Genomic DNA, 14,409 nt, shown 5'->3' with positions numbered 1-14,409 from the left:
CTTCTCAAATAAGTTGCTAGTGGGTGTGATCTCTGACCTCATTGCTTCCAGGAGGGTGTCTCCTCGTGCTACCCAAGCATTGCTTTTCCACTATAAAACGGCAAATGGAATTGCACTTGACTTTTCACACCTGGGAGAGGGTTGTAGTTTGTTTTGTTTTGTTATAAACATCCCACTGTGTTCTGTCCACACTGGGAGGCATGGCATAATCAGAGAGAGAGAGAGAGATAGCAATGAGTCACACTGGTTTCATGGTTGGTATTCTGTCCTGAAGTACACCCAACATGGATAGCTGGCCCTGATGATTACTTGAGGTTCCCGACCCCTATGGTTGTAATTCGTGGGCAATCATTTAATTTTATCCTGATTCTAATTTTTAACCTGTATTTTAATGTACCGTATTTTTTGCTCTATAAGACTCACTTTTTCCCTCCTAAAAAGTAAGGGGAAATGTGTGTGCGTCTTATGGAGCGAATGCAGGCTGCGCAGCTATCCCAGAAGCCAGAACAGCAAGAGGGATTGCTGCTTTCACTGCGCAGCGATCCCTCTTGCTGTTCTGGCTTCTGAGATTCAGAATTTTTTTCCCCTTGTTTTCCTCCTCCAAAAACTCGGTGCGTCTTGTGGTCTGATGCGTCTTATAGAGCGGTGTTTGATGTTAGCTGCCCTGAGCCCGGTCTTGGCCGGGGAGGGCGTGGTATAAATAAAAAATTATTTACTTACTTACCCACGTGGGTGGGTTGCAGAGAAGGTTTCCCCAGATGACTCTGAGCCTCTTCCTCTTTCAGGCTTTCGAAGACATCTACATAGAGCGTCGTCGGACCATCCGCATCATCTTGGAATATGCTGACAAGGTCTTCTCGTATGTTTTCGTTATCGAGATGCTTCTCAAGTGGGTGGCCTATGGGTTCAAGGTCTACTTCACCAATGCCTGGTGCTGGCTGGACTTCCTCATTGTTGACGTAAGTTGCGGCTTGAGGGGGAGGGAGTTGTTTGAGACAGGAGTCCATTTTTAGTATCGTTGCTGGCTACCCCAATCTCTGTCAAGAGGCGAAAATTCCAGGGGTCTTAACCAGGGTTTGTGTGGGGAAAATGAGCCACAGTGGAGGCTGTAGTGCAGGCATAGGCAAACTCGGCCCTCCAGATGTCTCGAGACTACAGTTCCCATCATCCCTGACCACTGGTCCTGTTAGCTGGGGATGATAGGAGTTGTAGTCCCCAAACAGCTGGAGGGCCGAGTTTGCCTATGCCTGCTGTAGTGTCTTTATGAAATATGGCTTATTTACACATATTGACTCCCGAGTCTGGATGGAGAAAGGGTTCTGAGCATCACATCTCACAAGGGACTTGCTGCCCACAGAAGCACAGCACTGAATTCGAAAGAAGCCAAGACAGCATCCCTGTGTCTCCTCTACACAGCTTGTCCGTCCCTCAGTCTGTATGGCCTCAGGCCCCACCCTTCCTCTTCCCCAAAATCCTTGCTAAAAACGCAACCTGAGCATCAGGTAAAAAGGACGTTTTTTCCTGTGGTGACATCACACCACCTGTAATCCTGGCAGCCTCCCCCCCCCCAACCCTGCTGTTGTCTTTTGCTAACACACACACAGCTGTTACTCTTGCCCCCTGCAAGCCCATCACAGTATTAACCGTAGAAGCTGGCTGACAAAATTTGTTCCCAAAACATGGGTCGCTAAATGGGTAACCATGTTCCTTCTTGTGGATATTTTAAGGATGTTTGATAATAAACTTGCATCTTGACCAGGGATCCTTTCGGTGATCTATCTCTTATCGTGCTTGCCAGCTTTGTCTGTAAGCGTTCTGGTTTCTCCACCAGGTCTCCCTCATCAGCCTGACAGCAAACTGGATGGGATATTCGGAGCTGGGGGCAATTAAATCCCTGAGGACGCTCCGTGCTCTGAGACCCCTTCGGGCTTTGTCCAGATTTGAAGGCATGAGGGTAAGTTTTGCGTGACACCTCGAGGTTTCGCTCCCCACTTTCCTCCCCAGAGCGGTGAGGATTTCAGAGTGAGGACTTTGTGTCTCTTGGAAGGAGGTTCTGGGGCTCAGGCTCGCCTCAGAAATGTGTCCTTTGAGCAGCGGTTTCTGGTGCCTAATTTATTTAAAGATGTTTGCATCTCCAAGGGGGATGCGGCTGGCGCTGTGGGTTAAACCACAGAGCCTAGGACTTGCCGATCAGAAGGTTGGCGGTTCGAATCCCCGCGACGGGGTGAGCTCCCATTGCTCGGTCCCTGCTCCTGCCAACCTAGCAGTTCAAAAGCACGTCAAAGTGCAAGTAGATAAATAGGTACCGCTCTGGCGGGAGGATAAACGGCGTTTCCATGCACTGCTCTGGTTCGCCAGAAGCGGCTTAGTCATGCTGGCCACATGACCTGGAAGCTGTATGCCAGCTCCCTTGTCCAATAAAGCAAGATGAGCTCCACAACCCCAGAGTCGGCCACGACTGGACCTAATGGTCAGGGGTCCCTTTACCTTTACGTTTACATCTCCAAGGAGCTCATAATAGTGGCCACTGAGTTGTCTCTCCCATTCTATCCTTGCAACAACGCCCAAGTGATAAGCCAGCATGAGAGATAGTGACTGTCCAAGGTTATCCAGGGACTATGGATGAACGGGGATGAGAAACCAGGTCTTCCCAGTCATAAAGTGTGAGGCAAAAGCCAAGTTGGGCGAGCCTAGAGTCTTGTATGTTTCCAGTACACTGGATGGCGTCACATCTCACGGGTGAAGAGTGTGCTATTGTATCCACATGTGCAGAATATTCTCCACTCTATTATGGCACTGAAAATAGGTTCTGGAGCTCATCCCTAGCAATCCCTGCTTCGGACAACCCTATAAACTTTTGGTAGCTCTGAGGATCATTCCCACTTACCATATTGGCCCGAATATAAGCGGCACCCGCAAATAAGCCGCACCTTTAAAATTGGGGGGGGGGGGGGGAGGAAAAACAAGACAATACCTGAATATAAGCCACTCCCTTAAAATTCCACAGGCACTCACACCCATAAATGACAAATGTGGAAGAAAACCCTACAGCGATATCGTAAAAGCCAATTTTTGTAAGGTGGCAAATTTAAGCCGTGCTTTAGCTTTTCACAGTCGGAATTTGGGGCGGGGGGGAAGTGTGGCTTATATTTGGGCCAATATGGATTGAATGTTGTTGAATTTCCAATAAGCTGATATACTACCTTCTTGCCTTTTCTAGCCTACAAGCAATATAATTTGAAAAACTCTAAATGTGGAATTTAATTTAAAGTTTGTTTGTTTTTTTAAAAAGAAGATGGCTGTGTTTTGCATTTGTGAAAAACAAAAAAATCGGTTTCGGCCTCGCTTTGGTTAAACCGCCTCTTTCTCTGGGAGCCAGGTGGTCGTAAATGCCCTTCTGGGAGCCATCCCTTCCATCATGAACGTCCTCTTGGTCTGCCTGATATTCTGGCTCATCTTCAGCATTATGGGGGTCAACCTCTTCGCAGGGAAGTATTATCGCTGCATCAATACCACCACGGGCGACTACTTCGAGCTCTCCGTGGTGAACAACAAGAGCGACTGCATGACTCTCCTCGACGTTTACAATGCCACGGACGTCCGCTGGGTCAACGTCAAGGTCAATTTTGACAATGTGGGCATGGGATACCTCTCCCTTTTGCAGGTGGTGAGTGTACTTCCTTCGCCCTTCCTTCTCTGCCTGCTAGGGGCCTCCTTTGAATACGCTTCTTCTGAGGACTTTTCTCCCATCATGCCTTGCAAGGAAAAACCCCACCGCCATGTCTATGTCATTGTGGCAACCTTCCTTCGTACGGCATCCAGACTTCTTCCTGGTGGTTTGCTGCGGTTATAAGAGAAAACTGCTCCCTTTCCCTTATGGGGTATTCCGGAGCCTGTATAGAGTGGGTTCCCTTTCGGTAGGAGAGAATAACAGAGGCCAACCAGAGTATATTGAGAAGCAAAGCAGCTAGTAAGCCTGATGTTTATTCAAGGAGCTGTTGCGACAGGGTCCCCACTCACCACACGCTTGAGGGAGGAGAACCCTGAAAAATGATGCGCAAGCCCTTATATAGACTTTTGAAATTGCCCACCCTGTAGCCCAAGACCACCCCAAAAAACATACATACATCACAGAAGGAGGCGTTCTACAGCAGAAATCCTGTCTGCCAGGATACCTGATAATAGTCACTGATTGCATTACCTGGGCAGCCTGGCCATTCTTTTGTGATGGTTAATACTTTAGTTCCTGAATCCAGGTCACAGGCTCACCCTATTCATACACAAAGACGCCCTTAAAACAGGATTTGCAAGCAAAAAGACAAGGGGAAGGCTTTCCCCATTTGATTCCCTTACTGCAGAGGAATATTTGAGGATGTTGGGAGAGTCAAAATGGCTTCAGGATTGCTCTCCTGTACTATCTCAGACACATGGTTCATATATTTAGATATGTGTGCATTTATGAATATTTGTTCTATATTTGAGACCTTAAAATTCTAACACTGTGATGCCTACTCATTGGGGAGACACATTCGCCCTAGTTTCTAGTTACTTAATGGCAACTGCAGAACAGAGATTCAGGGCGCACAGCCCAGTCCCCATTTGGTGCACCCCCTCTCAAACTCTCTTCCCCCTCCACCAGTTGGAGGGTGAACTTCAGAAGCAGGAAGTCTTCCCCATTTGATATTGAACCCTACATAATCATAGATTCAGAAGCCTCATCTAGTTCAACCTTTGCAATGTAGGAGGAATCTTTTGTCCAACCTGGGGCTCAAACCCAGGACACTGAGATCAAGAGCCCCATGCTCTACCGACGGAGCTAACAACCAATGTTCTGAACTGCATGGTGAGCTTCCACAGGTATAGGAGCACTTGTGGCAGGGGAAGGAACTGAAAAAGGGAGGTGCTGGTGAGACCCCACCCGACATCTTATTTAGCCCCAAAGCATCCATACATACTGCTACAAAAGTTGGGTGCCTCCCCCTCTTCCTGCTGAGTGGTGGCAAGAGCCTAGGGGGTTCCAGGCACTCACCCAGCATTTGTGGTCCTTTGAAGAATTGAGATTCAGTGGAAACTGTTGTAGCTTTAAGAAATATGGTTTATACCTTCAGCCTGCATGGAGGGAGTCCAGATCTTACAGCATGGTCATTTCAAGAGGGGCTTATCCCCTACGGCAGTGCAGCCATGGAATCCAAGGTCTCTCTCCCAGCCAGCCTTCAGCCAGCCTGCCCAAGATGGATCCCAGACTTTTCTTCCTTTCATTTTCCCACCGTAACTTGCTAAAGGCCCAGTTACCCTGGCAACCTTCCAAATCCCCCGGCTCTGTTCACACCTCAGGGCAAGGAGGGAGGTCAGTTCACTTGCACTGCCAGTGGCCCTCAATGGGTCTTATATTGTTTCTTAACAGCCCTAGCTTGGCCAGGGCATAGGCTGGTCCAGGAATTCCTCTGCAACTTATATTTCTCCCTTCACAACCCAAACTTCACAATCCTACTATTTATTAATTTCTGGGTTTGGGGTGTCCCCCCCTCCAAGAGTTTAAATTGACATGTGCACATTTATCTTGTGCAGGGCTGTCTTAACCATAGGCGTTAGGGGTGCTGGGCACCCGGGCACTGGGCTCTCAGGGGCGCCAGGAGTCCAAGAGTCCAGGGCCTGAGAGTTGGAGTCCGGGGAAGAACCTGCCCGTCGGAGCTCCACAGCGGGCTCTTCTGCTGCCGGCAGCTCTCCGCCACGAGTTCGGGGGCAAGCGAGCCAGTGGGGTGCTGAGGCGGGTGGCTGCTTTGCCCTTCTGTGCACCTGGGATTGGCGTAGGGCCGTGGAGAGGCCTGCCCATAGCTCTCCTCTGTGCCCTGCTCTGTGTGCCTTGACGGCCGGCCCAGAGCGCGCTGCCCCCCCAAAAAAGGTTGACAACTCTGGGCAACCGGGGGCGGCACTGGGCGGATATTTGCACCCTGGCGCCACATATGCTTACGACAGCCCTGATCTTGTGGGTCTCTGTTCTGCCCCCCCCCCCCCCGAGTTCTTTAAGAACCTAGCAGTAAGACCCCACCTCTGCCGGGCACCACAATGAGTTTATCCTTCTGCGTTCCTCATAGGCCACATTCAAGGGCTGGATGGACATCATGTACGCAGCCGTCGACTCCCGTGAGGTAATTCTGGGCTGAGGAAGAGGTGCTTGCTCAGTCCCACAGGCCTGTTGTAGGGGCAACCGGGTCTGGCCTGCACAATGGGGGAGGCGGGGGCCCCGACCGCAAGAAAGGGTCTCTTCTCAACCTCTTCTCTGACCTCCCAGGTCGAGGAGCAGCCCGAATACGAAGTCAACCTCTACATGTACATCTATTTTGTCATCTTCATCATCTTCGGGGCTTTCTTCACTCTCAACCTTTTCATCGGTGTCATCATCGATAACTTCAACCAGCAGAAGAAAAAGATAAGTGTCTCTTGGCTTTGGGTTACAGCTGCGGGTGTCACTGCCACAGATGGGGTGGCTGTTAGTGGGCACCTCCCGCAGCAATAAAATTGGACTTTGAGGCACAATTCAGACATTTATCTTTGAGTAGAATGACTCCCGCGTGCTATTTGGAAGCGATGCTCACACTGTCAATTAAATTCTACTCAGTGTTGATCCAGAGTAGATTCCAATGTATAGTAAGCAGAGTAAAAACCTAAACACGTTGCAGGATTCCCAAAAAATTGACCAGAGGCAATTATATTTCATCCAGCAGAGCTTTACTGCTACTGAAGGCAAATGAGCAAAATGGTCACAAATCCAATATATTCAGGATTGGCCCTGTCCATAAGAAATCCAGTTGCAGCAGACTTGACTTAAACAATAACTTATAAGTCTAAACCTTAACACTACATATAGAGTACCACACTAGAAGGAAAAGAGATAGAAAGAGAAAGTGAAACCCATGCTCCTTCTGGCCTTACTTTTATAGTCAGCATGACCTTGACAGAAAGAGATAAGAGAAACAGTTTAAACCAGCTGTACTCTGCTTCTCTGAGGGAATAACCAAAAGAACATGAAGTTTCTTTCACACAGAGAAGCTTCCAGAACTCTTGAATTACATAAAGTAGGGAAGATCTCTACACATCAGATCAATACTTTCTGCACTAAGAAATTCAAACTGACACACATGGCTCCAGCTACAGGAGTCAGTATCTGGCGCAGAGTTCAGGGACATCAGCTGGGACCAGTTCACACAGCTGGTTTTTGAGGTGGAAGCCCACCTTGATAAATGAGCTCGGGTACCAAATCTGAGCTCCACAGTCAGACCTAGATCCTATTTTCTCAGTGCCGGGACTCTCTGCATGATAGCAGAGATTCACAGAGCATGTGCAGATCAGAGGGCTTAACTTGAACCAAGCCTCATGCCTCACCAGTTTCTGTGCCAGAAATAAAACTTCCCAAAATGGCAAAGAGCATAGAAAGTGGGGAAAGAGGAGACTCATGAGGAAAATAGGCTTTGTAGACAACATAGCCAGATGGGGTTCCCCCAAAAATGTACATGGAATCAGGGTTGGGGGGGGTGGTTTTGTAGGCCACCTGTTCCATCCTCCCTACTCAATGAAAAGGAATCCAGAATGAGAGGCTGCGTAGACACAGCCCTCTTCGAGCTATAATTCCCAGCACCCTTCATAAACTACAGTTCCCATGATTATTTTTGTCACACACACACACACACACACACACACACACACACACACACACACACTGCACATTGAAAACACATGATTTCCCCCAAAGAATCATGGGAACTGTAGTTTAAGGTTGCTGGGAATTGTGACTCTGCAAGGAGTAAACTATAGTCCCTGTGATTCTTTTTATGGAAGGCCGGTGGAGTCATGTACTTTAGATATATGTTGAAATGTATGCTATAGGTGTGACCTCTGTAGGGAGCAATGTGCTTCCATCAGCTGCTTCAAGACAGTAATGTGAGAGCCCACTACCCTTAAGCAACAGGCTTTCAAAAATCATGGAACCATAGAATTGCAGAGGGACCCTGTGGGTCATCTAGTCCAACCCCCCGCAGTGCTTTCATTGAATCAAGCCATTTCAAAACAGACAGCTACATAGTCCCTGGACCTCTGGTTAGCCGCAGGCACTTGTGTGTTGCATCAGGGAGGGAACCCACCTGCCCTCTGAAAGAACAACTTTTCACTTTCCTGGGTCCTTCTTTTAATAGACTGAAGTGGTTTGGCAGGGAGAAGGGAGAAGATGGCCAAGGCCATTTTTGGGACTGGGCCAATCAAAGACAGCTATGGAGCAGGGCTTAGAGCAGCCGGTTAGATACGTCTGTCTGTCCTTAGTTTAATTAAATAGCCCAAGACTTAAGTCCACAATAGAGTAGCCTGGCAACAACAGGGGCGTTTCTAGAAATCCAAAGCTCTCACAGGACATTGAAGAGTGAGTTAGCATCCTTTGGCAGGATGGAAGTGAGGGGAAGCGTTTGAGGCTTCTGCTGTCGAGCGACAGACTGGTTGACAGAGAAAAATAAACTAGCGCGCATGAACAAGGCATAGCTGTCAACTTACAGATTTGAAAATAAGGGACCAGCAGCCTCAAAAATAAGGGATCAGCAGCCAAAATAAGGGATTTTAGTCAACCAGCAGCCAAACAAAGCCTCAAATGGTGGTTCCCACAGCGCAGCAACCCGGCAAAGGGGATGCAGCAAGGAAAACCACTGTCACCTCTCCACTGGGAACTGCTGAGCAAAGGCAAACCCCCAGGCAACGTGGCCGGGCACAAGGCATGCAAGCTCCACCCCCCAGTCATTCTTAGACTCCTTATTGGGTGAGCAACGCAGCCAAGCAACACAGTTGGAGCCTCCCTCCTCCCTGGCCGGCAGGGAGGGAGGGAGAGGAGCTGCTTCCTTTGAAACCCGGGAAATTTAAGGGGCATCATCAATAAGGGACAGCAGCAGGACACAGCTCTGGGATAAGGGACTATCCCGCCAAATAAGGGACGTTTGACAGCTATGGAACAAGGAAGGAGACTTGTTACGAGTGGAAGGTGGGGAGGGGAGTTTGGAAAAGATGGAGGTGGTCAAGTGAAATTGACCAGACTCTATAAATCCAGCTTACCAGTTACCACCGCTCAGCCTCAGAAATTAAAAGGCAGATTTTGTGGTTCACTCGGAGTCCTGGAAACTGGGTGTGAAGTGGGGCTGCCAATCAAAGACTGTGGAACCCTTGCGTGGGTCTTGGGCACTGCAACGAACAATTTCCTCCCATGTCTAATAAGTTGTGATTCCCTTTTTTACTTTGGAGGAAAGGACATCTTCATGACAGAGGAACAAAAGAAATACTACAACGCCATGAAGAAGCTAGGCTCAAAAAAGCCGCAAAAGCCCATCCCAAGGCCTCAGGTATTTATTTGCTTAAATAATGAGAAGCCACCTTTCTGGTCCAAGGTAGCCGACAGTAACTGCACCCTAAACCACAACATAATACAGTGCACCATAACGAAGGCTTGACTCAGGCATGTTGTATGATGTTGGGTTTTACGGTTACACAATTTTTCAAAGCACAAAACCTTCAACGTATTAGAACATAAATCGGTATGAAACAATTTCCAAGCCACAGCAGTAAAGCAATAAAACTAGCAGAATGTACAGAAGATTCATATCAGTTAAAAGCCAGTGGAAATGGTGTGTGAGAAATTATACCAAGGCAACTAATGCAAACGTAATTTGCAGCAAGTACAACAACAACAACAACAATTTTTTATTTATATCCCGCCCTTCCTGGTTCAAAAACCGGGCTCAGGGTGGCTAAGAACAAATTTAAAACACTTTAAAACACTTAATTATAAAAGCAGCATAAAATACAGTATAAAAACATGAATAACAATAAAATTCAAAAATCAAAAATCAGTTAGATAATCCCCAGGGCTAGCTGGCTGAATTGGCCCTACTTGGGCCAGCGAGGAGGCCAGGGGAGAATTAGCTGTGGGGTCTCAGAGCAGGTGATCATCATAAAAGGGGAGGGGGAGGGAAGAAAAGGGAAATGAAAGATCAGGCTCAATTCAAATTAAAAGCCAGGTGGAATAGCTCTGTCTTATAGGCCCGATGGAAGGAGCTTAAATCCTGAAAGGCCCTAGTCTCATGGGACAGAGCATTCCACCAGGTCGGAGCCATCACTGAAAAGGCCCTGGCCCTGGTGGAGGATAGTCTAACTTCCTTAAGGCCCTGTTACATGACTTTTTGTCCATTGCATCAAGAGATCTCGAATTCCAGCACCCACAGAGCCGGAGTTACATGATGCCCAACATTCATTTGATCACAAAAGGTCAGTTTCCTTATACATGATGTGTGAACAAGAGATCCTCCTTTCGTGCGCTGAGCCAAGATTCCTGCAGGAAAGGGGAATGCAGGGCTCTGGGCGTCGTGACAACAGAGGATGCGCACACCTGTCTGCAGATGCAGATAGTGTGCACCCCTGTTGTTGCGGATCTTTGTAAATCTGTTTGGAACAAGGGAGGGAGTGGGGAAGGGGAGACCTGGGATTCCTTCCCAGGCAATCTCCATCTGTTCTCCAACCCTGCAGCCTTCCCATTTTTCCTTCTCTCTCCTTTGCTTCCGAATTTCTGCTGAGATCAAAGTCCCTCGACTCCCCACTGCTTCCTTCCTTTTTTATTTTATTTTAAAGCTTTTTATTTTTACTTTATTGAAAAATGCAAACTGAAACACCACTGCTTTCTTGAGCCAGCCTATGATTTCTTTTTTCTTAGCCCTGTGTTTTTTTCTGCCCATGACGTTATCTAGGCTGCAAAAAAAGAAAGAAATAATAGATTTATTTAAAAATTATATCTAAACAAACAAATAAAACTATGCATAGTGTTTCTACTTAAAATTCATAAGAATCTTATGCACAGGATCACCATTCTGCTTTTGGACCAGTCAGGGAATTTGTATCCTGCTGGTTCTTAATGACCACAGGCGTCTGTTAAAAGTGGTCCTGAGAACGGCCAAGGAAAGCCAAAGGAGGCAAGTGTCTGTCTGAAAGGATCAGAGGACAAACTTTCAATTTGCCACAAAGCTTTTTACCCTTCCTCGTGGTTAGGGCAGTATAAACAAACCTTATGTGCATTTACCGTATTTTTCGCCCCATAGGACGCACCACCCCATAGGACGCACCTAGATTTTTTTGGGGGGGAAATAAAGACACAAAAAAATATTTTCCCCCCCCAGGCGCGGGGCTGGCGCAGGGGAAGCCCAAGCTTCCCCCGACCCCAGCCCCCAGAACAGGCTGCCGCCCCAAGCCTTGCGCGCCCGGCGGGACCTCCCGCCGGGCGTGCGAGGCTTGCGGACATTTGCCCGAAGCACGGGGCGTGCTCCGCAGCGCGCCCCGTGCTTTGAGCTGCAGGCTGCCGCCCCAAGCCTTGCGCGCCCGGGGGAACTCCCGCCGGGCTTGCAAGGCTTGCGGATAGCTTCCTGAAGCCTGGAGAGCGAGAGGGGTCGGTGCGCACCGACGCCTCTCGCTCTCCAGGCTTCAGTGAAAGCCTGCATTCACCCCATAGGACGCACACACATTTCCCCTTCATTTTTGGAGGGGGAAAAGTGCGTCCTATAGGGCAAAAAATACGGTACATAATAGAAGGCTCAGAAATTAAACAAAAACAACTCCTTCCTTCCATCCTTTTCTATCCTGCAGTTCTTCCAAAGAGCTCAAAGGTAGTTAATTCATGGGTTGTTCTCTGTTTTATTATAATAATAATAATAATAATAATAATAAATTTTTATTTATACCCCGCCCTCCCCAGCCAAGACCGAGCTCAGGGCGGCTAATACCCGATATAAAAACAAATTGATTGAAATACAACTTAAAAACAAGATTAAAATACAACATTAAAACATTAAAATAATAAAATACAGCCTCATAGCAGGGTCTCCCAAACTTGGGTCCTCCGCTGTTGTTGGGCTACAACTCCAACCATCCCTGACCACTGGTCCTGCTAACTAGAGATGATGGGAGTTGTAGTCCAAAAATAGCAGGAGTTCCGCGTTTGGGGAAACCCTGTTTTATAGCAACCTTGCTGGCTTGATTGGACTGAGAGGTGGTTCCTTGCCTCAAATCATCTGTGAGGTTCCTATTCAGCCAGGAGTGTTCCCAGACCAAGGAGAAGGAGAAGGAGGAGAAGAGTTGGATTTGATATCCCACTTTATCACTACCTGAAGGAGTCTCAAAGTGGCTAACATTCTCCTTTCCCTTCCTCCCCCACAACAAACACCCTGTGAGGTGAGTGGGGCTGAGAGACTTCAGAGAAGTGGGACTGGCCCAAGGTCACCCAGCAGCTGCACGTGGAGGAGCGGAGACGCGAACCCGGTTCCCCAGATTACGAGTCTATCGCTCTTAACCACTACACCACACTGGCTCCAACACACTGTCCTGTTATTCCACACAAAAGCTTTTTGGAGCACACATACACATACATTCTTAGATCATGTTCCATGGGGTTGGATGCCGGGCGATTATTTTCCCATTTCTTTGCCCGTTTGAACATTCTTGTGTGGGGTTTTCTCCTCCATTTCTCTTCTCTTCTCTTCCCTCGTCTGTCTCTGCCCGTATGTCTTTGTCCCTTTCCTGTGTGTCTCTCTCTCACACCTGTGCCTGCCTGCCTGCCTTCCGCCTTACTAAAGAACAAATACCAAGCGATGATCTTTGACTTTGTGACCCAACAAGCCTTTGATATAGTCATCATGATCCTCATTTGTCTTAACATGGTGACGATGATGGTGGAAACAGACGACCAAAGCGAAACCAAGATAAACATCCTCTTCCAAATCAACCTGATCTTCATTGTCATCTTCACGGCCGAGTGCTTCCTCAAGATGATTGCCCTGCGGTACTACTTCTTCACGGTCGGCTGGAACATCTTTGATTTCGTCGTGGTCATTATCTCCATCATAGGTGAGGAAAATGTGAAGGTGGCAAATGGGCAGCGTTTGAGCCTGCTCTCTTTCTTAATAACTCTTAAATCTGACAAAAAAATTGTCCAGTAGCACCTTAGAGACCAACTAAGTTTGTTCTTGATGCTACTGGACAATACATACAGTGGTACCTCGGGTTACATGGGACGCGGGTGGCGCTGTGGGTTAAACCACAGAGCCTAGTACTTGCTGATCAGAAAGTTGGCGGTTCGAATCCCCGCGACAGGGTGAGCTCCTGTTGCTCGGTCCCTGCTCCTGCCAACCTAGCAGTTCGAAAGCACGTCAAAGTGCAAGTAGATAAATAGGTACCGCTCCGGTGGGAAGGTAAACAGCGTTTCCGTGCGCTGCTCTGGTTCGCCAGAAGCGGCTTAGTCATGCCAGCCACATGACCTGGAAGCTGTACGCCGGCTACCTCGGCCAATAAAGCGAGATGAGCGCCGCAACCCCAGGGTCGGCCACGACTGGACCTAATGGTCAGGGGTCCCTTTACCTTTACCTTGGGTTACAGACGCTTCAGGTTACAGATGCTTCAGGTTACAGACTCTGCTAACCCAGAAATATTACCTCAGGTTAAGAACTTTGCTTCAGGATGAGAACAGAAATTGTGCTCCGGTGGTGCAGCGGCAGCAGGAGGCCCCATTAGCTAAAGTGGTGCTTCAGGTTAAGAACAATTTCAGGTTAAGTACAGACCTCCAGAACAAATTAAGTACTTAACCTGAGGTACCACTGTATCTATATCTATCGACTGTATCAGACCAACACGGCTACCTACCTGAGTCTTAAATCTGACAGTAGGCATAATGGGGAATAGTAGGGCAGAGGCATTCAGCAGAGTAGTGGAGATAACATAGGAGCATCTTTACCATGTTCAGCCTAGAAGCACATTTTTCTCTCTCTAGAGAAATCTTATTCTGTATCTCAGCAGTGGGCAGAGAAGCCAGCTTCTCCAGCCCATCTTCAGGGTCCCGGCGTGACGTCACCCGACATCCCAACATCCTTATACCTTGATGTTGCACATGCAACATTGTGCGACGTCCTCTGAACATGAAGGGGCCTGGCGAACAAAAACCGGGGGACCAAAACTGCCTCAGGCCCTAGGAGTTGGCACCTATGGTGGTGGGGAAACCTTCATCCCATGAAGCCTGCCAGACCTCTTCGTTTGCCCGGCAAGGCCATTTCAGTTAAGTGAGGCCCACCTGCCTTACACCTGACATCAGGGATATGTGTGGGGCAGGTGAAGACACAGCTGGGCCAAAAAAGGGTTTGTAGACAACCACCCATCATCCAACGAGCAAACGCCGCAAAGCCCTGTGCGTCCTTTGCAAGCGGCAACAATCAGCTGACTGGCAGGGCTGCAGACATGATGGTGACCCCTGCTTCTGCAGGAATTGACTAGGAAACTGGCACACACAACCGAATCAGGCAGGATTAATCCCCTTTCCCCACTCACCCTCTGCTGATGATCCAATCTCCC

General features: G+C 48.3%; 1 protein-coding gene across 5 annotated transcripts in view; it reads left to right on the top strand.

The window, feature by feature from the left end:
• Positions 1 to 14,409, top strand: part of SCN4A (sodium voltage-gated channel alpha subunit 4) — a 105,933-nt gene that overhangs the window by 83,286 nt on the left and 8,238 nt on the right. For 4 of the 5 annotated variants that reach the window (XM_083582328.1, XM_083582330.1, XM_083582327.1 and 1 more), the window contains exons 19-25: positions 786 to 959; positions 1,832 to 1,954; positions 3,380 to 3,667; positions 6,096 to 6,149; positions 6,293 to 6,430; positions 9,267 to 9,371; positions 12,645 to 12,915. In XM_083582328.1, coding sequence (XP_083438454.1) covers positions 786 to 959; positions 1,832 to 1,954; positions 3,380 to 3,667; positions 6,096 to 6,149; positions 6,293 to 6,430; positions 9,267 to 9,371; positions 12,645 to 12,915 — 1,153 coding nt within the window. Of the gene's footprint in view, positions 1 to 785; positions 960 to 1,831; positions 1,955 to 3,379; positions 3,668 to 6,095; positions 6,150 to 6,292; positions 6,435 to 9,266; positions 9,372 to 12,644; positions 12,916 to 14,409 lie in introns of all 5 variants that reach the window. The other variant, XM_083582331.1, reaches the window with a different exon arrangement.

Source organism: Podarcis filfolensis, assembly GCF_964270895.1.
Source record: "Podarcis filfolensis genome assembly, chromosome: 13".
Lineage (NCBI taxonomy): Eukaryota > Metazoa > Chordata > Lepidosauria > Squamata > Lacertidae > Podarcis > Podarcis filfolensis.
This window is presented reverse-complemented; position numbering and strand designations above follow the sequence as displayed.